Below are 27,668 nucleotides of genomic sequence, written 5' to 3' on the forward strand. Positions count from 1 at the left end.
CGAGAACAAATTATATATTGCAGATTATTAACTCATTGTCTCTTTTATCAGCCGCTACGTTTGTATCGTTTGCATTGTACAAAGAAATATTTTGTCTGTCCTTTTGCAGATTTAGCCCCAGAATGTGCTCATTCGAATTAGGAACGAAAATAATTGCTTATCATGAGTATATATGATACAGTTAAAAGTTACTTGTACACTGTAGATGTATTCACTTTAAAGTCGTATTCGTGAGCGAGTTATATGATTCAGGTTAATTGGAACGAAGTCTAGAAAGGATTATAAAGTTTTGTATTTGGTGATGTGTAAGTTTGTTAAATATGATTTTTTTAATTCCTTTTATTCAAAATGTAAAAATAATAATTATGCGCTGAAAAATAGAGCTGACTTGATGGGAGATATGGCGTTAGCCACCTGAGATTGTCTGGTGGACACGGTTTAACCTTACTGTGCCCTCACCCTGGTTGTTGTTGTTGTTATAAGGGATGGGGAGCTACAGCTCATTGCATTTTTGTTTACAGTCTGTCTCACTAAAGTGGACATGTGCAGGTGAACTCTGTTCAATTAGTATATGAAATGCCCCAATGTATGAACTCAAGACAATAATAACCTGAGAGTAAATACACGTGCGTCTGCCTTTCCCCTCGTTCACCTGAAATCCAGTGACAATGTTGCTGAGCAGTTGAATCTGATGGACGTATTGTGCAGAACCTGTTTGACACTATTGGTTCCAGGACCACTAACACTGGGAAGAGTGGCACTCTGAGCTGAAAAAAGTTTGGTCCTAACCGCCCCAACATCTACAAGTTTGTAAGCTTTTTGACATCTTTAAGAAAAAATTAACAGTCCCATGCTGAGACCTTTCTCAAAATTCAGGCTGGTGGCAGGCTGCCAACAAAGAGAAGAAAATATCGCAACCTCGACACAAGTTTGCTCAGTCAAACGATGAACTTACGACCGGCGGAAAACAACTCCAGTTGAGTATGCCGATGCTGTATCTCAACCGTGTTGGCCTGAAAAATTAAACATGTTTATTAAACCCATAATCGTATAATTCTTTTTAAATGAAACCGTATCTTAGTTTGTTCTTGCACTGTATCGTATCGTGTAATTCATCTGTATATGTGTAATGTGTATATGTATAAATGACTACAATTTTACCGCATATTCTGCAACAGACAATAATTGATCACCTTATTATTGTCTCTCCATTTACCATGGCTGACTGCACTAATACCCTTTTAACAGTGCACACCGATTTCAGTATACATGTAGGCTTTTTGTTTAAAAAGTAATATGCAGGAAATTATATGTAACAATTAACTGTGTACTAATTACATGTTTGAATGTTATCAGTTTTGCGTTCTGAGATACAGTGATGTAAGCATCTTCTACAATTAACAATACATGTATATTATAAAATACAGAACTCTCTGCCGGAATTGTTCGTGGAAAGTATTCGATCAAGTATAAATGACTGCGTGACAAGACAAATCAACCAAAATACCCGATAAAAGAAACTGGCTTATTTTAGGAACAGTGCTATATCAGGACATTTGAAATTTGTAACCAAGCAGATACATTAGAGACAGTGACTAGACTACATTTACATAATCCGTATCAATCAAAGGTGTAAAATAACTGAAAATCATATCTGTTGGAGACCTACCAAATTTACCAAGATTTATTATTACTATATTTATTACAATGCAAATACTTTAGTGATACATTTTTCAGGTGATACTTGGCATCTCAGTTCTCAGTTTTATACCGGTTGTATATCTGAATTTGTATATGGAAGAGATGCAATACCGAGGAAGGATTGTCAATTTATGAGGAACAGACAACTACTCCAACATATATAAACAGATAACGATGAAATCATATCATGTACGAAAATAGAAATCATATCAACACAAAAAGAGAAAGTGTACGAGTACCAAAACTTGCAATAGATATGTGTACCCTACATACACACATGAGTCCCATTCGACAGTCTACAACACCCGAATAACTGGCAAACAAGTTTGGGTACCCCTTGTGTTCAAGCAAGTTATTTAATTCAATGATTTTGTATTAAAGTCCTTTTCAATTTGTTTTCACCATTTTCCCTATTCAATTCCATGCATGTTTATGTTGCTACATCTTATTGTTCATGTTCCCAAGTATTATAAAACACTTTAATGTCTCTCCTTCTTAATCTAACGTTAATACATGTCAGGTTATTACCATCATCTAATACACAAGAGATGATACCAAGACATATTCAATTCGGTTTTATGGTCTATGCAGTCTTACAATTGATTTTATTAGTCTATAAATCTTATGTCTAGTACATATTTTCACAAACAGGACTGTTAGCTGATATAAGGAAGGTAACATCCAGTTGAATTCCCAGTTGACGTATTTACTCTTTTTTTTTATCAAATATGAGGACTGTATACAACATACGTTAGTCTCTCAACGACGTTTCTACAATTAATATTTTGAATAAGCCGTTGATATGCCAGTTGTGACAGGGATGATGGTATGGTAGCTGTAGCAGACAGATTGACAGTCGTTGTTACGTGCGTCACTAGGTAATTAGTACGACATTGACCTTGTTGATTGTAACTACACTTTGAGGATTACCTCTGTGGTCAGTGGCGGACGTAATTCAAACTCCTTACACACTGACACCGCATCAAATATATTTGTGTACCGATTACATAACTCTTACGGACAGGGTGGGGTGGTAGTTCACCGGACGACACTGCTCCTTTGATATCTCCTCCAAACATACCTTTATTGAATGACCCATTAAACGATAATACACATATCGTTGAATATATCATCTTTCATAAACTTTATTTTTTGTCTTTGTGCTTAATATATCCACATATCAACGAAAATATGTAATACATGTATCCACAAAAAAATATACATATACAGCCTAGGTACTTGCCTACAGCAACACCTGCATAACTGTTTATTCGCGCGTGGTGTGGTAGATCGTAATTGACCGAGAGCAGGTATTGTAGAATCATCTGTAAATAATGCCGACACTGTAATTAGATACAACGTACTAATGAGAATTATCATAAGAAGGCTGTTTGTTTTTTTCTGAACTGTTACCATTTTCATACCAAAAATGACAATGTATTAAAAGTTGCTTTAGTGTCATAATATTCACATAATAATCGCCAGTAAACATCGCACCGCATATAATGAAATAATTATTTCGAGATTTCGTTAGAATGTGAGATATTCAGCTAGACTTTATGCAATGAAAGACGAATCGGTTTTTTTCCCATTTAAATATGCGCACTTGTACCTGTATATTTCATATCTATTGTCACTTAATTTCCCAGTGTGATGTATCAACGAGACATAAAATGGGAAGTGAAATAGAAACAAACTAAACTATAATTCGTTGAAAAATAACGCCAATGAATTGGTGTACACGAGCATGAATTTGTATGATAAACTGTCAAAACGTTTTGAGAGATAAGGCCGGGTTCATTAAAGATCATTGCAATATGTAAAAAAGGTGAAATTTGTAAAACTTCTGAGTAAAGGAAAATATTCTCGCCCATGCGCCAAGCCTTTTTCTCGCCCATGGGCGAACTATTTCAATATTGCTATAAAATCGTTGAATTAAGTTAAAATGAGTTAAATTTTTGTGTATGATATTTGATGGAATACAAGTTAAATATTTGCGAAACAAAAACATGAGTTTTGTGTAAAAGAAAATATTTTCGCCCATGGGCAGGCCCATGGGCGAGATGGTGTAAATATTAATTTTTTAATTTTTTTTTTTCATTTTTTCTTCCTTAGTATGTTCCCATGAAAACGGCATGCTTATTTTTGTAAATACCTTTGACCGAGACTGGGAAAAGACCGTAGAGTTTCTGGACTTTTGGGTTTCCAGAATTAAAATGGGACGTGTTATATGCATTTCATTTTCACTTTACCTCGATAACAGTACATCAATATTGTTATATTATACGACTGTACAACACCAGTTAGGCAATAACCCGCATCTGTTTATATTTGTCAAAGATCAATATTCTACTTAATGTTACATAATGACTGTTCGGGCTCAACTGATGCAACGTCACACGTGGGAAGAACACGCCATCAAATTTGAACACACCTTGCCCAGATCGATGTCTTCCATTCATGGCTTGTTGTAATTTGGGAGTTTGCTCAGTCACCTGGGGACCGATTAGTGAACAAAGGGTTTCCAGGTAGCTGTCATTGTGTTCAGCACCTCAGAAACAGCTGTTGGTATCGACCGCTCTATCTGTATGGGTGCTTGTTGGTAGCGAGAAAGTTGTATGTAAACTATCTGTCAGTGCAGACTGGTCAGACAAAAGTCAGTAATTTGGAAACACTTTCATATTTTAAAAGTTGGGTTTGTATATTAAAGATGGAATGACACGAGTATTGCGGAATATGACGTCATCATGACCTGGCTAAAACAGTGTGTACCCTGAATCCATGGAACCTGACTTAAACACAATACGTCTGGGAAAACGTTTGTTTTCCTGTTTGTTGTTTAACGCTGCACTCATTAATATTCCAACTATATGACGGCGGTCTGTAAATAATCAAGTCTGGGCCAGACAATCCAGTGATTGACATCATGAGCATTGATCCACACAATCGGGATCGATGACATGCATCAACCAAGTCAGCGAGCCTGACCACCCGATCCCGTTAGTCGCCTTTTACGGCAAGCATAGGTTGCTGAAGACCTATTTTACACCTGATCTTCACGGGTCCTCTTTTGATGTCCCGTGCTAGACACATGGCTCAGTATCGGATGTAACCCCTCCAGCAACGATGCAGGCCTTAACACGACGTCGAACTGAGTACACGAGTCTCCTGACATCCTGATTAGAGATCCTACGCTCTTCTTTCTGCAGGGCAATTGCCAAGACATCCCTCGACAATGGCGGCTGTTGACGTTTCCAAATCCTGCGTCCAAGTTGGTCTCAGAGATGGTCTATGGGCGACAGGTCCGGTGATGTGGCTGGCCACTGTTATACTTTAATACGGTAACGCTTTTGAAGTAATATACTTACACAACAAAATCTGAAATTATTAAAGATATATGATGAAAAAAAGATCAGGTGTAGGGAACAGTGAGGCAATCTTATGACAAAGGTGCAACACAAAACAAAATCATGATATTATAGGTGATACGTACACACAGTGTATGAATGATTTGGGGGGTTAAAGGCTACACAAATCGAAAAATGTAAAGGATGGAGACTTTCCTGCAGGCACATACAGTAAAATATCGTGTCTGGAAACCTCACCTTCAATTTACTGTTGTGGGCGTCTACGCACATACATAAAAAACAACAACATAACACACAAACATAGATGAATCCGGATTGATCTAAGGATGTAGTGAAATATTAACGGTTTATAACCTTACGTGATGTGCTGTAAGAATGGTAAAAGCCCCGTTTGCTTATCAATATTGTCAGAATTAGTAACAGCTCAAACGTAAACCATATTCTTAGCAGAACTATTAGAGAATATAAAACGTCAAGGCCAGACAATAATCAGTCTCGCTTATCCATTCCATTGGGCGACAAAGGCGGCATTGTCTAAAAGTCGGGCTGGGCAAAGACAGGCCAAAGTGTTATTGGCTAATTACTTCATTATCGGCGATCATACCTACATTGTACTGATGCAACATACACACGTGACATTACTGAACAATCACCAACCAAAAACGTGCACCATAATTAAGTATTTCGGAGTAAGTCACTTGAAAACCAGAAGGTGGAGCTGTGTGAAAGCCTCACTGATCAAGGTAACATGTAAAAGAGCAATCGTTAAACAAAATAAGATTTTAAACGTATCAAATACTTCTAGCTATCGTGATACAGATTTCCATCTGTCGGCATAGCTAAGTAAATACCACTTTATAATGTCACTGTTCATCGTATTTAAAGCAGACACGTTGGTTTAAGTAGATCTCTTCTCCCCATACTCTCAACAGTCTCACAAGTGTTCGGTCTGACTTGGCCCGGGCTGTCAAAATCAACTTAAACCTCACAGATGTAACATGAAATGTATTCACACCAATATATTAGTATTCAATCTACCTAAATACCACTTTATAGTGTCTCAGATCGCGGCATTTAAAGAAAACAAGGTGCTCAAAGTGAAGACCTTTATCCTCTCCATTCTCAACATAGTCTCTATCAGAAGTGTTTGGCTTGTGCTCGGTCCGACTTGACCCGGGCTGTCAAAATCAACTTTAAACACGCAGATGTATCTTCAAATGTGTTTACATCTATAGATCAGTATTATATCTACCTACATACCACTTTATAATGCCATAGTGTATCGCATTTAAAGAAAACGGAGCCATTAAAGTCAAACTTTTACTGTATTTACTTAAGAGAATCTCTGTCAGAAGTGTTTGGTCCGACTTGGTCCGAGCAGATGTAACATGAAAGGTATTCACCTCTAATAAACAAGTATGATATCTACCTATATACCACTTTATAGGGTCTCAGATCGTGGCATTTAAAGAAAACAAGGTGATCAAAGTGAAGCCTTTTACCCCTCTACATTCTCAACATAGTCTCTATCAGAAGTGTTTGGCTTGTGTTGGGTCCGACTTGGCCCGCCTGTCCAAATTAACTTTAAACACACATATGTATCAGCAAATGTGTTTACATCTATAGATTGGTATTATATCTACCTATAAACCACTTTATAATATCACAGTATATCGCAATGCCTCGGTAATGCCTGGGCCATGACGACGCATAAACGGAAGAACAAAAGGGCCGATGATCTCGTCGCGGTAGCACTGTCCATTGAGATTTCCCTCTACCACTATCAAACGGGTCCTCTATCCGGCTGTAATCCCACCCCATACCATAAAGCTGCCGCCCCCGAACTGATCTTCTTCCATGACACAATGATTGACGTAACGTTCACCTCGACGTCGGCACACTCGAATCCGTCCATCGCTGTGGCTGAGGTGAAAGCGAGACTCGTCGGTGAATAGAACTCTGCAGTCCCCACTGCATGGCCGTCCAGCGTAGACGCTGTCTGCACCACTGTAGACGTGCTTGACGGTGCTTTCCTGTCAAAATGGGACGTCTGGCGGGTCTTCTGGCGACAATCCCTGCACATCTGAGGCGGCGACGTACGGTTTGTGAAGATATTGGTCGAAGGCCAGGAATGCTTCTTGCAGTCACTGTTGCTGGCTGAAATCGATTTTGTAGGTGTGTTGTTCGAATCCAGTTGTCTTGTCGAATATTGGTTACGCCTGGCCTGCCACTCCGAGGATGATCTCTGATTGCATTCGTCTGTTGCCAACGTTGCCATAAACGCCAAATGGTGTTTCTGTTGACGTTAAATTGTCTTGCAACATCTCGTTGACTCGATCCTGCTTCAAGCATACCAATGGCTCTCAGACACTCATTTTCGGACAGGCGTTGCATTTCGTAATGTTGTATAATTGCGTAATTTTGTTGTTTTTGTGAGTGGTTGTTGTCAGCACGATGCTAAGCAATGCATATGGAATCCCGTTAACGCACATGTTTTTATACCCATTCTTGGGTAGTGAAATGCATGGGACTTGCATAAAAGTCAACTTTTGCATGGAAAGCATGCTTTTCTGTAGCAGTTGCGTTTTTGTGAGTTGATTCCATACATGTACTACAATATTGAAAACCAAACTTTACTTCTTTGAAAAATACACTAAAATATTGGTGTCACAGGAATTTTTGTTAGTATAGTATAGTATTTGGATTGAACAATCGACATATTATATTGAAACACACAGGACTAGGTTTACAATCAGAAAAGACAATTGATAAAATAGGTGACAGCAGCTGTAAATAACAGGTCCTATGACGTAAATCAGTGCTCTCACGAATGTAAAGAATGTTTCAAAGTTGAATGTCTTGAGTGAAAGCGCCGTTCTTGAATGCAGGAAAAAGTGTTGGAAACAGGCAATAAGTCGGTGTTTTCACTGGGCATTAGATAAGACGCACGTTAGGTCTTTCAAGACCTTGAATCACCCACCCTCTTCCATGGGTGCAACCAGTCTTCTAGAAAATGCTACCTCACGATGCTTCTCGAATCATCAGAGTTATTGCCGGAAGTGAATTAACAAGTTCCTCACAGCGCAGCTCTATATACCGGGAGGGTACCGAGTGTGTACACAACTATGGGAGGTCACTCTATTTTAGTATATGAAGCAAAATGTCGAAGCATCGAACGTAAATTGCCACTTCCACGTACTACTGCTGAACTTAATGCAAATGTGTCCTGAATTGTAATTGATGTTGCTTAACAGTAATTATAACACGTTTCACAACTTTGACCCCATCTTCTGTTTGGTATGAAATCTTATAGCCGACATGGGGACTCGAAGAGTCGATCGTCTCTCCCGCTCCCCTCGCCTTCACTAAACCGAATGTGATGTTCCTTACCGAATGAGGTTTGTGTTGAGGTTATCATGAACACGAACATTACACACCTTGAGAGAACACTCATCAGCTATTGCTGTTATATTCATACGCCACCTTCATACAAATGACGGTGTTTTTTAATGTTTGAATTTAGAGAACGTTCCAAATTTACGTGAGCGATAAAAAAAATTAAGACACTCGTCCCGTCAGAAACCGTGTTATATTACCACTCGTGTGCACTCATTTAGTAATCGATCTGTGTATCACAGTTCTACTAATAAATAAGTATTAACTAATTCTGGTTGTATTTGAGAAGCTATGTATCAACACACTTGCAAGTTGGTGCATGTGTTGTTATTTCCGATAAGGAAATCCGTGTATACTGCAATAATAATTACAGAAGGAAGCACTTTTTGTTTGCATACATTCTGGAAACACACATTCAGACCCCAATATGCCCCTTGATATGTTCCTTTGATGGTACTATGAAAATAGTACTATTCTATGAATATAAGCTTCCGCGGTGATGCGGTCGTCAGACCAGCTGTTTCAATCAGAGGGGGGTTATTGTGATTTAATAGCCTCTGATTGACTAAATCAGATTCGAGTAAATTCCAAATTCATGGTAGAATTTCTGATAACATGCAGTTTAATGACAATTATATTCACTTTAGCTATAATTCAATGTAATGTACATGGAACCTTTTATTGAGTAAGTGTTGTTTTTAGCTCGCAATGTTCAATACAATACTCAGGTCACTTTTAAACAGGAACTTAATAAGTCAGTCATATTGTATAGGACTTCCTATATAAAGGGTATCATCTGTGATACATGTACAAGGCTACAACGACCAAGATAAACGCCAAGATATAATACATGTTCAGGGCCAACTGGAAGATGGCGACAGAGAGCAGAGTCATCACCAACATGGCGCAGGAGATGATGAAGAGACGTGTGATGTTGCTGCCGTGCTTTATGATGGCCGACATTATCAGCCTGTTGAAGGCCTGGGGAGAGACGCAGTATTATTATTACGTATGTCACAATATACACAGTGAAAAATACATTGTACAATGAATGAACGTGTTTTGCTGCCCGATTTGTTGCAAAACGTTAAATGGTATTGATGCTTATTAGGACTTTTCACTGAGACAAGTATATTTTTCTTAATCCAATATTTTAAGAGATGTGTCATTCGGCGTGGAGGAGTGGATTCCACGTTAAATAAATATCAAATTAAATCACTATTTACAAGCAGTGTGATATAGACAGTTTCTGATAATGTTTGGATGTTATAAGTCGATAAGGATCAATATTAATGCCACTGGTTCTAAATTAAAATTCCGGGCATAAAATATTACTCGCAAAACATACGATGTTTATCTTATACACCTGCTGTTACAATTAAGAAACTGTAAGAAAATGGAATGTTAGGTGGCCCAGTTGTTAAATTATTCGCGTGTCACCCGCGGATTCCATTCAACACAGTGTCACAATGTATGAAGCTAATAGCGACACTAAAGTTAACTCAATTATTCATAACAATCATTCTGCAAATAGTGTCAAAGTTTGTTGCTTTTTTTTTAACCACATACATTCACAGTATCGATTTCTCAAGTTCTGTTATCTCGAGTTATATCACGTCGTGTCAGCTGCATATGTAGAGGGAACCGAAGTACTTGGCACGGGTCTTAGAAGTTGGCCATTTTAGTGAAACTTTCGAGCATACGTATGCTGCTGACAAACCAAGGGTCATAATCTGGGATGAAGACTCACGATCCTAGTATCGCCACTTCGAATAAATTGGTTTTGAAAAGCTTCCTCCTTATCTTGATATCGAATGGTCACATTCTCTTATGAATATGAAAAACAACGTTCGTCTTCTACATGCAGTAAGGAAAAGACTCGCGTGTCATCACATTCAGAACACATGGTCTTTAGTCAATGTGAATAGAAATGGATTAGGATTTTAGGCCACTTTTACCTGCAATATCAATTGTCTCTCTGTAACAAAAACAAAATAATGATCGTAACACCAACTTCTCTGTGAGGCAGTTGAACACAGTACACAATCATGATATGTTTAATTCGATATTATGGACTTATAATACATATGGTCTTTGTGCGATACAGTACAGTGAGTGAGTTGGTGTGTCAACTTGATGCGAAGACCTTTGTTCTGGTGACGTCGTGTACGGGGATGGAACTGTCTACATATATGTATATACCATCCATATTAAGATTCCTGATCAGATGTTGCTCCTTTTACCAAACAAGGTGATAAAAATCTACACTCGAGCCTTCCACCGAGTTGAAGAAGCTGCAGATAACCATGGACTACAACTGATGTCCGACACAATACAGGTACAGACAACTGTCCTAGTATTCTAATAACCAGAAAGTGATTAGCAAGCCACATCCCAGCATCTTTGACATCGCCTGGCTCCTGTTGAGTTGAAGATGATTTAATGCAGTCCTGTCTGGCGGCTCCCACCAAAGAAGAAGTACCAGGACCTCCAAAGGAAAATCCCCGGCTTGACACACAGACTACCCAGGGGGGATATTGACATAATACTTTACCATGATAGGGCATCTCAAGGTGATAAATTATCCTGAATTTGTGTTATTGTTATGAATGAGGCCCTTTAGAATGTCTACTTCGTGTGAACTCACCGAGCCCACCTTCCACCTCTGCTGTTGTTAACGACTCTATGAATTATCAGATCGGGGGTTTCAATTGTCACAAAGGGATAAGCTTGGTTAGCACATAGCCATCATGCCAAAGTCAATATCGGGAATACTAAAACTGAATCCAATATTAAAACAGTGTTAACATATAATCCCTCTGACAACAGTGTTACATACATGTATCTATATGACGACTAAGGAGGGTCTGACCACCTCGTTTTGGGTGTGTTTTTTGCTTACCCCCTTCCTTGCCGCTCACTGCCTCCTGCAAGGCCCACACTGTCCCGTTCAGGACGTACCGAATGTGTACAACAGGGTGTTCTGAACGTGGAGGGATGTCTGGACAAGCATTTGGAGAAAATATTAATTAATGATGGAGTAAGCCCTGGCAAGATAGTCTCCTAGGACATCTCATTGGGTTTTAAAACGTACTTTTACTTGTATGCTAACTGACAATTTTAGAGGTATATAAATATCAAGCACTTTACATAATCCAGATTTCAAAGTGATAATGATTCAGTTTCACACACAGCATTCATTACAACGTTAAGACCTTTACTAGAAACGGACACCATTTTATGAAACATATTTTGACTGCATCGAAGACAGTGTTGGCCTCTTTATTAGTACAGAGGGACGTTCCGATTCAGGTGCTAGTACCTTTTTCCCACAAGTGATCAACAACTGGATAATAAGATAATATACGCACGATTATATATACTATACTATACTATATACTATACTATATTATAGTCAGTGCCTCACCCACATATTGTTTCTTTAATATGTATTCCGTGTAGACACCGGCGAGGCCTGATATCCAACAGTAGGCGCACATCATGAGAAAACCCGTAACTGTCAGGTGTATCTCTCCTGACCAGACGGAAGCCTTGTTCTGCATACCGCCATAGCTGGACAAAGAGACACAGCGATACATAAAACATCAGGTCTCCTTTTGGTGTGCATGCCATCATACTAAGACAAAGAAAGATTCTGAAGATAAGAGGTAACGCCTTCCATATCGTCATATACATCTAGGCAGTGAAGGTTACACATTAATGGTATTAGTAATGCATCCATTTGGTCTGTCCTTCTTTGACGGTTGAATGGTGCAGCATTATTGGATTTTACACAATTATAAGCCCGCTTTTACAACCCGCTTTCTCAAAGACATAGATCTTAAAACACTTCATGGAATATTTCTAAGTTAGGTGAAGTGTTGACCAACCTGTCTAAGATGCCAGATATGCTCAGAACTCCCAGGGATATCCACTGCACGCTGCTCAACTTCCTGCATCAGCAAGTGAACTGTGTTTTACTTATCAGCATTGGATTAGGTTGATAAGATTGCCAGCCCCAGATACTAGCTATACAATGCCCTGTTTGTCAGTTCCCTGTTTGTCGGGGCCGTCTAAGTCAGTATCCCGTTTCCCCAGTCCTATAAGTCAAGACATTTTAAGTCAGTATGTTGCTCACCCAGGCACCTTTTGTCCCCTGTTAGTCGTTTTTTAAGTCAGTATTTTGTGCACCCAGTCTGCTATTTTGCCCTATGAGCCCCGATATTTTCAGTCAACATTCCATTCAACCAGCTGCTACTGTGTACTATACAAGGGATATAAGTAGATGATCTTCTATGGTCGTTAAACAAGGCAATTAGACGAGGCATAACTCACATTCATATTTTTATGTAGCAATTTTCACATTCTTTAGTGCACAATTCATGTTCATTTAAGTATTTTATTTAAGTAGCATATTGTTTCTGCACTCACAACGGATTGTGTTAAGAGATGTATACTTAGCTTTATACAGTATGTAATGAACAAAGGAGTAAGTATGTTGTGAACATCTCAGTGCGTAGGAGTTTCATAGTAAACGTTACTTATTACTAAAAACGCAGCGCAGAACTTTCAGAAGCGCTCGTAAAATCAAAAGCAAAATTGTATCACCTCCTACCCATATTGCATCGATATTCATCGTAATTATCACACAATGCCGTAATGTAACGTTTGCAGGAGACTAAAATAAGGACACAGATACTTATACCAGTGATGGGACCTGAACCCAGCTGGTCAGGAACTCTTTCACTTGATGATGACAATACACCGATCCCGTCCCGATCGATAAGCCCCTCCCACAAGCTGCCGTTCTCGTTTTAGGCATTAGGGGGGACAAACACTGGCTCTTCGCTGTGGCGTCACAGCCGGCGAAACTTGATTGCGCGGGCGATGAAGTTGGCTCATATTTTGGTACCAGTGTCGCGTGTCAAAAATACCTAAAGAGGAGGGTTATAATGTGGTTTGGGTTATAGTTTCGTTGTCAAATTGTATATGGGGAGTAAAATGAATCATATTGAGTCATGAGTGTATTATATTGTCAATATATAGCATGTCAATAATATATTGTTCATCCGAGGGCGGGGTAACTAAATTTTGTTTTTACTTTCCATCGTAACTGTATGGAACGTATTGGAAACCGTAAACACAAGCACAAGTTGCAATTCATGTGAAAATGTATAAATAAATCACATTTACATTGCCCACGTTATATATCTGGTGCTCTAAGTAAAACCTATATAACCTGAAAGGCATAGGGTTCAAAAACTTAAATATCTAATAAGTTAAAAGCTTTAATAAACAAAATTACCTGTGGGCAACATGACTGTTACTGATTAAGAATAAATATTTTTTGATTGCACTAGAAACCACATGCCTTTAGGACATAACTCTAAATACTACATATTTCATTTTACAAATCACATGTGACGTGACACGTATTACATATGCATGAAATAACATACATTTAAATGCAAATATACTCTTTAAAATAAGAAACGCAAAACGGGTATTTGGGGCCATAAAAAGCAAAATAAGCGGACCAAGAAGAACAAAACCAAGAGGTTTAATGTGTTATACTGTCAGTGACAGGGCAGCAGGAAAACGAGCAAGACGTCATGTTCGACGCGTGAGTCGACAACATCGTCAACCACGACTGCATTGGTGTCGTGAACACAGGGTAAGGCCTGAACTGCAATGGTGGGATGTCTGGTTCAGCGACTAATGAAGATATCTCCTCCGTCAAGGGGATGGAAGAGAACGGGTCTACAGACGTCGGGGAGAACGTTATGCCGGAAACTGCGAACAGGAAGGGGGACAGGTTTGGTGTGAGTAGCGTTATGGCAGGACAGGTATGGTCCATATCCAGGGCAATCTTACATCGATACATCATCGAAATTCTCCTACCACACGTCCTCCCAATTGCAGCCAATGGCAACGATGTATTCCAACAAGACAACGCTCGACCGCATACAGCACTGATCACAAGATCCTGTCTACACAACAACAACGTTGATGTTCTCCCCTCGCCCTCTAGATCCCCGGATTTGATCCCGATAGAGCACCTGTGTAAAGAGTTTGATAGACAGCTACGACGACATTAACCACAACCTCAGACATTGCAGCAGTTGGCTTTTGCGTTGCGTCAGGATTTGATTCGCATACTTGTCTCTTCCATGGGCAGGATATGCGAGGCCGCTATCGATTCCAACGGGGGACATACGCGTTATTGATGGAAGCTGACCTCCACCCTGGACTTTTTCTATGTACCGATATACCGATATCATTCAATATTTAAACACACATCCCAAGTATGCTTCACAACTACTAGTGTGAACATGACTTTTCCTTAAATTATAAAAATACACACAAACAGGGATTCAGACCAGTTCCTTTTCTAGGATACTGACCGTTCTAAGTTGTTCTAAAGTTTGATAAAATCCTATCCAAAGTTAAACAAAAAACAAGATGAAAATGTCCTAAAGCCAGCAAAATCACAGTCAAGTAAATATGAAGCTCATTTTCAACATAATCATAACCAAATCATGAACAATATGTAAATAACCAAAATATGAACACTAGATCTTGCTCAGTTATCAAATATTGACAATCTCCTCACATCATGGTAAAGAATTACATTTTGGGTTAAATATACATTTCATCACAGTAATATGACATGTATCACGAATTATATAATTTATTCTGTGTCTGAATTGATCAGGCACTCTGTAAAATGCCTTACCAGGGTGTGACAGAGCGATACTGCCTTTGTATTTTGTCAAATTCTTTGTGTCTTGAAATATGTTTGATGCGTTATTAAATTGGTAATCACATTCAACACTATCTTTTTCAAAAATATATCATTTAAAAAGACATTATATAATTTCCCATGGAAAGGGCCACCAAGCCAAGTTTTATACCAAAGTGGATGTTGTACTATGAATAGTTTAGTGTTTGTTAGTTCAGCAACTAAATCATATCAATCTGACTTTGATAAGGCATATCAATTAAATAATTGGTTGGAATAATCAATTGATTAGATTAAAATTTATATCATTGCTTGACCGTGTTTCTCTGAGTTCATAAACATCTTGCTATCATTTCTAGTAAATTAATTAAAACGACTTATAATCGTTTTTTACAGTTGTATTATTATATACTAAAGAAGAAGAGGTTTATTCGGTATCAAATGCCGCATGGCCAAGAATACAATACATGAGATACATTTTTGCACATGGATAGGTTGGACAACTATTGTACTGTCTCAAAACAATATTTATGATGCATAACACAGGCAGATTTTCTAACACAATCTGAGACCTTGTCATACATATCTTTTAGAATTCTAAACTTTTTCCCATGCACACCTTTCCTAAGAAGTACATAAACAGTTTATTTCTGTCTGACGAAAGTCTATGAAACCTGCTGCATAGAATCTGTGTTTTGGTTTTCTGAAATGCTTTTGACACAGAGATTGTAGTACAAATACATTATCAATTGTAGAATACATGATACTAAAATGTATATCAGTAAGCTTCCACGACCAGTGAATCACTTATGCTGTAAACAATTCCAAACCATTAATTTTCCTATATTAACTAAGCTTTTTTTTTATTTCAGTCAGTCTCTTCATAGAAATGCTAAAATATTCAAAGAATGATTTAATGGGAATTAAATTAAAATATTTTTCGGGAACGAAAACCATTGACAATGAGGATATTTCATGTTTAAAGAATTATTACTGCTAGAGTAATTTTCAATATTAATAGATATAGGCTTATTGCGATTTTTGTGATTTACCTAAAATCATATCTAAAAATCTGTAACAAAATAAACAATATCTGAAAGACAATTTCCACCATATTGTACTTTAATGTACATTATGGTAGATTTCGATCTGCATCAACCGAAATCAGTTTTAACTGATGGCGAGGACTTCCGCGCACACCTTGATCAGCCTCAAGCATTTTTCTCCCGACGTGTGTGTTTAGGTAAAGGCATACATCTAGTCCAAGCGATACTTATTGAATATAGAGAGGGAATATAGCACAAACCGTGGGCACGTCGCTTCTCGGGTATCATTTGATCCGGAGGTAAGTTTGACAAATCCGCAAGCGCGCCCGGCCTTCTAATTGGCTCAAACTGACGCATGAACCAATTATGATTGACAGACTGTATCGGTCTATTGTAACAGTTCACATACATTGCAGCTGGTTATTCAAGGACACCTTACGCTCCATCCATTTGCAATAAAATGTTAAGTTCTGAAACTATTAAAGTAAGATGGCCGATTATGTCCCAGTTTACTAACCGTTGTAGAATGATCCTGTACAGGATTTCCGTGCTTGAAAACCTTCATGTTGCCCAAGATGTGCAGACAGTTATTTGAAAATTATGTTTGTGTCTTCTCCTTGTAACATGAAATGGAACCCAAATTTAGAACCCAGTATTGAAATATCATGACCGTTTGCATAATTCGTTGTGAAGGAGAGACAATTTGTGGATAGCGTTGTTATGTAAGCGTGTGAGATCTTACGCTACCTTCAGCAATATTCTGGCAAGATCACTTAAACTGGACTTGGCACATTGGATCTATGTGGGGAATTATTCCCGGTTTGGTGCGAGACAAACGCTTTAACGACAGGACTCCCTTACGACAAAATGACACAGTGTAGCATGTTTGGTAGCTAGCCTTGGACGATGGTTTATGCCCAAGATTGGAACACAGGCTGTCGACGGCGATAAGCTGTAACATCACCTGGTAGGTGGTGGGGTCCATCTGATCCTGCATGTAAACACTGAGGTTGTTGTTGATACAGTACAGCACGGCTGGAACAACGAATGGGATACAGTTGGACAGTGACGGCATTGTGATGCCACCTCGACCCAGTTCGGGCAACATCATTGCTATCGACAAGACAATCTACAACACAAATAATACATGGATGTAAGTAAGACTGCTTGACCACGGTATATGGATCTGTACCGAAACGTCGCCTTTACAGTATTAAAGAAGTTGTTATCCATAAATTGTGTCTTCGTTGTCATTCGTCAACTTCTAAGTAATGCATATCAAACAATTCATGATCTGTCATGGAAGTACATTGTTATAATTAGAATATGTATGGTTGAAAACAATAAAATAGAATATTGTGCAACGACTCTTAAACAAACCTTGAGAACCTCCGTGGAGAAGATAACGGACGACGACCTGAACGGCAGTTTCCCCTCAACTAGACACAGATGCGCCAGAATAGTATACGAGCTGTAGATGAACACCCTGGAACACAAACCAATGTAGATCCATTATCATTTCGTATTTCTTGAAAAAAGTGTTTGACAGTCAACTTTAGCATGTAATCGTATCTACGCCCTTATCTTGAATTGTCTTCCTCATATAAAACTCCCCTTCTTCACTTTGGCCGAACGTTGGCCGCACACAACTATGTAACAGTCCCTTCTAAGTCATCGAGTCTATACCCGACAAGCTTGTGATTGAAATTACGAGCAACGTCCCACACCGCTAGAGTACGATCAAACACTGAATCAAACAACATGATCCAATCAGTCGAACCTTTCGACAAACATATGTTACTGGAGGTCTTTTCTATCCCGCAATCCCCACGATTATTTTACAATTATATACTGAACCGCAAAAGAAACGTCACCCCTAGAAACATTGCACGAAAAAGGTGTCATTTAAATATCTGGGTATTTTTTCTCAGAGTTTCTAAAATTTAACACTACCTTGTCCGGAAAAATGAAATTTGATGATAAAAAAACAAAGCAGATAACAATAAAACCGATCGCCCATATGCATCACAGCAACGGCCATGGTAAACCCGTGCACGTCAGTTCTGTGCAAATTGAAATGCACTTGCCTTCCCCGATTTGTTGCCCTATAAAAATCCACCCAGATCGGATAGCATTCATTATTGAATTGCTACCACATGCCAAAATTGACAAGAAATCAGCGACAGAAATCAAGCCCTTGGACGATTGCAAGCTGGACAAACCGCCTAGGAAGTAGCCAATGCATTTCAAGTCCACCATGTACAGGCTCCAGCAACGGTACCAGACAACCAATACTGCAGATGACCGACCACGTAGTGGAAGACCAAAGGTCACCGCCACCCGACGTCAGGATCGTCAGATTGTGCGACAGCATCTTCAAGATTGCGTTGTTAGTGCTGTGGAAACTGCTCGACAGACCATGGGGACACACCAGCGACACATTAGTGTGGACACCGTGCGTCGACGATTGACGAGCAGACACCTCCTCTGTCACAGGACACACCGAGGACCCATACTGACACCACGTCATCACCGGGGCCGCCTTCAGTGGGCAACATAGCACCAGCAATACCTCATCTGGCACGTCGCCGCAACCACGAGCTTCAACATGATAACGCCCGTTCCCACATTGCGAGAGCAACAAGAGACTTCCTCCAGCAGAATGGCATCAGAACCATGCAGTGGCCTACCCTCACTCCCATTTAATCCCATTGAGCACTTGTGGGACGAGATTAAAAGGAGGCTGAATGACGTCCGACCAAGGCCGACAACTGCAACTGAACTGCGTCAGGCGTTCCTCAGAGTGTGGGCTCAAGTGCCTATGGCCTTCATCAACCTCCTCATCCATTCCATGTATCGACGTTGCACGGCAGTCATCAATGCACATGGCGGACACACGAGATACTGACTTGTGATGCCATTTCTAGACTAGAGTTGTGTTTCACTTTAAGAACATTTGACACTTTAATTGCAACCTTGATGATCAGTTTTGCCAAGTTTTATCTTTCTAATATGTCTCAAAGTATATTTACAGTGTGTGGACAAATAAGGATTCTCATATTTATCCATGGTGACGTTTCTTTTGCGGTTCAGTATATATTCACAATATTATATGTTTTTGGAGAGCTGTTTCGTTTGTTCGTTAAGATTCGTCTATTTGGTTCTTTATGTTCTTTGACCGAAGAAATGTGTAATTTACTTGTTGCCATTGTTTTGCTATATTGGACTTTTTTGTCATATTTTTGTAATATTTGTTTTGAATCGATTTATCCTGACATATGACTCAATGAGTGTGTGAATGTTTAAGGTCACAGTAATATCATTGAAAATGTAATATATGAGTTCTACAAACTCAACAGCGATAGCAATAGCTGAGTTATGGTCTGAAATAGGTTTTCTTATATGGATATGGTAATGAAAATCAGATTCAAATCTTTTGAAGAGATTGTGGTGTCATATATGCATAATTGGTTTGGAACAAGCTTGTGAAGTTCGAGTTTTATTGGTCGAGTGATTTCTAAGAAGATATGTAAGGCCCATCACTGCCAACTGATGACTTTTAGCCAGGTGAGCTAAAACTGTCGCCATTCAGAACGGCCGAGTAATCGAGTCTAGACCAGATGGTTGATATTATGAGCAACGTCCCACACCGTCGGTGTACGATGACACGAAATCAACCAGGTCACCGAATCCTTCAACCTGATCCAAATCTACTCCTATGGCAAGCATATGTCGCTGGAGGTGCTTTCGGACCGGGAATCCGAACAGCGTCGGTGTTTAAACCCAAACAGTTCCAGTTTCTCACTAATAAGTGTTCAAATGATCAGTGAAGCAATGACTTGATTAGGGTCTTTCTCTCGCTCACGATTTCCAGTTGAGCCATTTTGAACGGGTCTAATAAAATTATTCAGTGGAATTGCAGAGGGCTAAGAATAGTTTTAATGATTTACAGTTATTGATACAAGATTTTAAACCATCAGCATTTTGTTAACAGGAAACATATTTTAAAGATACCGATCAACTCCAGATAAGACAATATAATTCATATAATTACTCCTCTCCTCCAGGACCTAGAGCCACGGGAGGATCTTCAGTATTGGTGAGGCAGGGTGTTATACATAGCCCTGTTCCTCTAAACACCCCTTCAAGATGTTGCTGTCCGGTTAACTCTAAACTTTGTATTTACATTACGCTTCCATTTATGTTACTCCATCTTCTCCTCTTCAACAAACTGACCTTCAAGCAGTCTATGGCCAGCTCCCAAAGCCCTGTATTATTATGGGCGACTTCAATGGACATAATCCACTTTTGGGAAGTGCTGATTCAAACCGGAAAGGGAAGATACTAGAAGATTTCATTTCCGATAACACTTTATGCGTTTTTAATGATAACTCTAGCACCTATTTACATCCAGGTACAGGCACCTATTCCTCCTTTGACTTATCACTTACAACCTCCGATTTGCTTAATGAATTCGAATGGTCAGTCCACGACGACCTCTGTGGAAGTGACCATTTTCCATCTATTCTCCAAACAATAGCTCCTACTGATGTTCCTCCATCATCAAGATGGAATTTCACAAAAGCTAACTGGTCTTTGTTCGAGTTACTCTGTACGAGCAAATTAAATCCTGATCGTTTTGTTGATGTTCCTGATTCAATCAAAGTGTTCTCTGATGAACTATACAAAATAGCTGATGAATGTATCCCCAAGTCCTCTGCAAATCCACACATTCGTGAACCATGGTTAAATGATAACTGCAAGCAAGCAAGAAAGGCACGGAAGAAAGCAGAACATTATTTCCGTCGCCATCCTTTGGTGCATAATCTAAATAAATTCAAAAGTCTAAATGCTAAAGCAAGGCGTACATTTAAGCAAAATAAACGTAGGTCTTGGCAAGCTTACATTTCAAAAATGAATTCGCGAACGTCATGCTCACTTGCTTGATAAAGGTGTTAGGATCTACACCAAAACGTCGCACCAATTGTAATAAAGAAGTTGTTCATCCGTAGAACTCGTCATACTTCATCACACCAACTTCTAAATGCCACTGAGGTATGGATCATGATCCAAAAAATCACAGGTAAGGGAACCAAATCTGTCATTCACCATCTTAAAACGGGAATTGATTATAAACTGATAATTCTGATACTGTGAAAGAACTGGGTGAAAATTTGGCTAAACATTCTTCCTCATCAAACTATGTACCTAAATCCCGCAAATACCAAAAGCAGCAGGAAAAGAAAACTATTGATTTTAATTCAGATAATGGGGAAGATTACAATGAAATACTTTCTTTTCATGAACTACATACTGCCCTGGGACAAGCACACGATACTGCTACAGGAACTGATAACATACATTATCAACTCCTGAAGCACTTACCAGAATCATGTTTGCAATCACTGTTGAATATTTTTGATGAAATGTGGACGTCGGGACGATTTCCTCCTTCTTGGCGTGATGCAATTGTTATTCCAGTACCTGAACCAAGACGTGATCACAACGATCCATCAAATTATCGACTAATTTCATTGACAAGTTGCGTTTGGAAAACCATGGAACGCATGATAAATAATCAACTAGTTTGGTACTTAGAAACCAATAATCTTATTACAAATATACAATGTGGTTTCCGTAAGAACCGGAGTACTATCGATCATCTAGTGCGTTTAGAATCATTCCTGAAAAAGGCAACTCCAGTTATGTTTAAATAAAATTCATAAAAACGAATCAAAAACAAATTGCATTCATTTTTTGTAGAAAATATAAGCCAAATAAGGATCCCGATTTAGTTTTGGATGGAACTCCTATCAAAATAGTAAAAGAACCCAAGTTCCTTGGTATTATATTTGACCATCACTTGACCTTTCTACCACATATTAAATACTTAAAAACTAAACGTCCAAAGGCACTTGATCTCTTGAAAGTCGTTTCAAATTCGAAGTGGGAAGGGGATCAGAAAACCCTCCTCCAACTCTACAGAACGCTCATCCGCTCTAAATTGGATTATGGCTCCATCGTATATGGTGGAGCTTGTAAAAGCAATTTTACAAACTGGATGCTGTTCATCATCAGGGCCTGAGACTTTGCCTTGGAGCTGTTAGTACTTCTCCAATACAGAGGCTGATGAGCCCTCCCTATGCAACGCCGCATTAAATCTTTACAGTACATTTCTAAATTACATTCTTCAAAATCCAATCCAGCTTACAACTGTGTTTTTAATCCACTTTATGAAGATATATGACTTATAATAGAAAATCATCACTTATTCCACCTCTAGGAATAAGAATACACTCTCATATTTCTGCTGCTAAAATAAATCTTGAAAATATAGCCCCCACTCAGCTTTTCTCTTCTCCACCATGGCATTGTGTCCAGCCAGAGGTGAACCAAACCTTAACTAAACTAAAGAAATCTGACACAAATCTGAATTACGAAGCAAATATGACACTTACAAATCTATATTTACAGATGGATCCAAGGATGGTGACACTCTTGCAAGTGCCACTGTCATTGGATCCAGGACTATCTCATCCAGATTACCTGATAACTGTTCTATTTTCAAAGCGGAAGCAAATGCTATTTTAACAGCACTTGAATATATCAACAGCCAAACCAAACATAAACAGTACATACTTTTTTCAGATTCTCTTTCCTGCTTTCAGGCTATTAAAAACTGGTCATGCACACATCAACTTTTCATTGAATTTGTTGAATTGCATAATAACTTTGCTACTGGCCAATGCGACATTGGGTTACCAAGCCATGTTGGGAACACAATATAATTATAGGTAACACAATGGCCGACGCTGCTGAAAAAACAGCACTCAACAAATCTGAGACACCACTTCTGATCCCGTACACTGATTATAAACCTGTTATAAAATCTTACATCAAAGATCTTATACAAAAGAAATGGAACACCGAAGTAGGTATCAATAAATTACATGCAATAAAACCAAATATTGGTTACACCTACTTGGGCTGTCAGTCCAGATTTGAAGAGGTCATAATACGATCATGTCTTATTGGCCATAGCAGGTAGACTCATGAATATATCTTAAAAGGTGAGGCTCCTCTATTCTGCATCCCTTGTGATGAAAGAATCACGGTCAAGCATATCCTGCTTGACTGCATTGATTTTTCCATTACAAGGGATAAGTATTTCAAAATTACATCCATAAAGGATACTATTTAATCAAATCAGTGCTCATTTAATCATCGGTTTTTTTAAAGAAATAGAATTGATAGATGAACTTTGATTGCAATATGTATAGTATAAAGTAAAGGATTTTTAATTTGGTAGAATGAATTCATAACTGAGATTGTTAGTGGCTGTCCCTTCACAGGGGGTTGAAGTATTGTAAAACAATTGTCCCCCTTGGAAGGTACGTAAGTCCGCTATCATTCAAAGTATTTTGTCATTTCTCTGTGAGTTTAATCACAGTATTTTTGTTGATTTTAACTGTTTGGCTAATCTTTCTGATCATCGTCAGTGGCCAGGGGAATGGTGTCAATCCTACTTGGGTGCCATGTAGGTAGCAGAAGTACCCCATGGCCCCTGGTATGGTGGCCTAACTTTGGTTGCTGACGATCTACAGCCCGTTTTGATATTGTATCGTCTGTAATAATCTGATCATTTTATTGTTCTAGAACTAGTTTTACAATTATAATCTGTGATATATTGCTAGTTGCTGTACTGTCCTTCGACGACAGGTTTTTATATATATAATATAAATGCAAAACTAGCTCAAGTCACGATATGACTGAAATAGTACCCATGTGACTTTAAATATGAACTCACTCACTCACTCACAGCGATGAACGGATTCGAGTGTACCGACTTCGAGGTGAACGTTACGTCAATCATTGTGTCATGGAAGAAGATCGGTTCCTGGGCGGCAGCGTTATGGTATGGGGGCGGGGGAGGATTACAGCAAGACAGAGGCCCCGTTTGATAGCGGTAGAGGGAAATCTCAATGGACAGCGCTACCGCGACGAGATCATCGCCCTGTTGTTCTACCGTTTTTGCGTCGTCATGGCCCAGGCATTACCTTTCAACATGACATGCCCGGCCTCATATTGTTTGACTTGTTCAGGATTCTCTTCAACAAAACAACGTGAATGTTATCCCCTGGCCGGCTCGCTCCCCTGATCTCTGACCAATCGAGCACATGTGGGATGAGATGGATCGGCGCCTTCGTCGTCAACCGCGTGGTCCACAGACACTCCAGGAACTTCGAAACATGCTCCAGCAGATATGGACAGATATCCCACAGGACTGCGACGCCTGGTCCATTCCATATGACGAAGATGTGTTGCTTGAATCGCAACCAGAGGTGGACACACATGCTATTGATTTTTAAATTGACATTTTGGCATCTCCATGGTTTTTTTTTATGAAATCACGCATTTTCTGAAGTCAGTATGTGCAAATTAAACCATTTGAACAATTACAGGAGTCTTTTATCTGTTGCAAACCGAAATTGTTTCAGTTTTGGTGAAAAACATAACTTTGCATTAAATCTTATTCAATGTCAAAGGAACTTTTGTTGTTCGGTGTAGAGTTCTTACACCAACTAAACATATAACAGACAGATGTATTTTTATGGCAATAGCTGAGTTATGGCCTTCAATTGGTTTTCCAATATGGCGAGGAGTGGTGTGTTGAACTGAAATTTAGTTTAACGTCGCGTTCAAGACTATTGCACTATATAGCGACGTTCAAGCACGTGTGTGTGTGTGTGTGTGTGTGTGTGTGTGTGTGTGTGTGTGTGTGAGTGTGTGTGTGTGAGGCTGCCTGTTCTACTCTGAACTGATGCCGATTTGATAGCGCTAGCCCACTGAAATACCATGCCGCAGTTTAACATGAATACCCTACTCAGACACAGTATACTGACTTCGATCCGACCAGTTCTTCCTTTAGCCCCTTAATGCCGAGCGCCAGACAGGGTAACAACAAGTACAATGTACCATTTTTTTACGCTTTTTGGTATGGCGTGGTCGGGGATCGAACCCCCGACCTTCCGCTCTCGGCGCGGCGGACGCTCTACCACTTCGCCACGGAGGAGGTCTTTTTCCCTTCACGCCGAGCAATATTTCAGCAGCATTTCACAACGTTTGAGATACAGTCGGGCATTCTCTTTCCAACATGATTTCAGATAGTGTCACACGACTCTGCTCAGAAGTTGTTTGATCAAGGTTACATCATTCAAAGCCCCAGTAACGCTTTCAAAACGTTTTATGGCAGACATGCCGAGGACATTTTCAAATTTGATGCATTAATGACAAAAAGGATGTCCGATGCAATTCCTTAATTTGACTTGTACTGTATGTTCCATTGTTTTTTTTCAGGTGAACAGTTGACTTGCCTTTGCATGTGTTTGTGACGGGCGCCACCGGTGGGGTAGGATACGCGAACCTTTTCACCTTTGATAGTGATTCATAAACACAAGCTCTTGATATAGTCGGAGTCGTACAATCGACTCTGCTTTATGGATGTGGAAATGATTTTGTTGCTTTATTCCAATATGGAAATCTGATTCAAACCCTTTAAACAAATTGTGGTGTTTTATTGGTGGTTAAAATGAGTTAAATCAGGTGTCACGATGCTTATGGAATTTATTTTTGTATTTGCCAAAGAAAAACATGAGTTTTGAGCAAAGGAAAATATTCTCCCCAATGGGCCACTCTTCGCCCATGAATGAGTTGAATCTTATGTCACGCTGCTTGTGGACAAACATTTATGTATTTGCCAAAGAAAAACATGATTTTTGAGCAAAGGATAATATTCTCGCCCATGGGCGAAATATGTTAATAACACCACAAATTATTTGAATTAAGTTAAAATGAGTTGAATCATGTGTCATGATGCTTGTTAAATTGTATTTGCCAATGAAAAACATGAGTTTTGAGCAAAGGAAAATATTTTCACCCAGTGGCGACATAGTTTTGAGTTTTAAAAAACCCAACTTTTTACATTTTTTCTTCCTTTTTATGTACCCTTGAAAACATATTTTTGTAAATACCTTTGACAGAGACTGGCCACAGCATGGAGAGTTTCTGGACAAATGAGTTTCCAGAATTAATATGGGACGTGTCATATATATGTATTTAACTGGTACACTTATCGAGGGTGAAGTATTGGAAACTATGCAAGGAACTACTAATATCTGTTATGGAAGTTAACCCACACCGGGCACGTATCAGTGTGGCCCACTTGTGCCATGCAAGCATTGGATCAGTAACGGTTAAAGATCATCTAGTGTCAACGTAACAAGGCAAACTGTAGGCCGGCATTACCGGCTAACCAGTATCGGCACATTACGGCTCATAACGGCACATTACCACCTTATAACGTTAATATTGGCCCAGTAATGCAATGTTAACAGGGTAATGGAGGTCGTCAATATTTGATTTGGTGAAACCTTCGTAGAACAGACGCATGGTGCTGACGAGCCAAGGATCATAATCAGGATCAATTTAAAATTCGAACGCACGATAAACGGGTCATCGCGCACCTAACGGACGCATCTTAGACTGCTCAGTATTTGAGTTACAAAGAGTCGTGTTTTTGCTTTTTAGATGAATACGTTTTCAGCATACTTATTGCGTGGGTTGTTTCAAACGGTAAAAACATGACACTCACTCAGTGACCAGTAGAATTCCCCATAGCAGGGGCCTGAACACATGTTTGTCATCGCTGATGAAAGACACACACTCCGACTCCACTTTCTGTGACTCCTGAAAAAAGGAAACACATGCCAATAACACACTATTTTTTAAATTACGTCATGACATGACAATATAAAATATACTTTACACAACTTCCTGAAAATACGATTATTACCTGTGCCATTGTGTAACGAATTGCATCGAGCTTCACACGTTCTTCATCGACATCTACACTGCTGAATCATGATTAACACGCATGATATGTCTGTGTCATCTGTCACACCAGCTGATACCCACTAGTATAGGCTGCCTCATCGTCAAAGCCGTCAATCATTTCTCCTGTCATCGTTTGTACTTGTCACTCATACATAGCGCACGCCCTCTATCCGATTTCTGAATACAATTTTCCACCTAAAGCATTCTGACTGAAGAGGCCACGTCCCTGAACAATGCAAATTTTGCAAACATGCACACATCCTATTTTAACTAGTTTATAAAGATGACACGCATATGAACTACATATTATAATATTTACTACGTTCACGTAGCGTCTGTTCGGAAAAACTTCGCAACTAAGGACATCAGTAAGTATGACGGATGTCACTGATAGGGCAGGAATTGCTCACCATTTTGCAAACATCTTTTAGAACAAACAGAGTTAGATTTGTGTGCTGGTGCAGTGATGATATTCCTGGTTCATACTTGGTTTCAAATGCACAATAAACATATTGCTATGTA

At 39.2% G+C, this 27,668-nt stretch overlaps 1 protein-coding gene across 1 annotated transcript; it reads right to left on the reverse strand.

Annotated features, from left to right (window-relative positions):
* Positions 1 to 9,173: 9,173 nt before the first annotated feature.
* LOC139471488 (probable UDP-sugar transporter protein SLC35A4) lies at positions 9,174 to 27,189 on the reverse strand. Its single transcript, XM_071253843.1, has 10 exons — positions 27,106 to 27,189; positions 26,905 to 26,999; positions 17,634 to 17,739; positions 17,045 to 17,382; positions 16,771 to 16,812; positions 12,356 to 12,418; positions 11,893 to 12,038; positions 11,368 to 11,466; positions 10,424 to 10,443; positions 9,174 to 9,446 (listed from the first exon to the last, which is right to left on the reverse strand). Exons 1-10 carry the CDS (start codon positions 27,112 to 27,114, stop codon positions 9,258 to 9,260), a joined length of 1,107 nt encoding a protein of 368 aa, XP_071109944.1. The 5' UTR covers positions 27,115 to 27,189; the 3' UTR covers positions 9,174 to 9,257.
* Between the last annotated feature and the right edge of the window lie 479 nt (positions 27,190 to 27,668).

The sequence above is a fragment of the Haliotis cracherodii genome, unplaced genomic scaffold (assembly GCF_022045235.1).
Source record: "Haliotis cracherodii isolate W230 unplaced genomic scaffold, xgHalCrac1.p SCAF_22, whole genome shotgun sequence".
NCBI lineage: Eukaryota > Metazoa > Mollusca > Gastropoda > Lepetellida > Haliotidae > Haliotis > Haliotis cracherodii.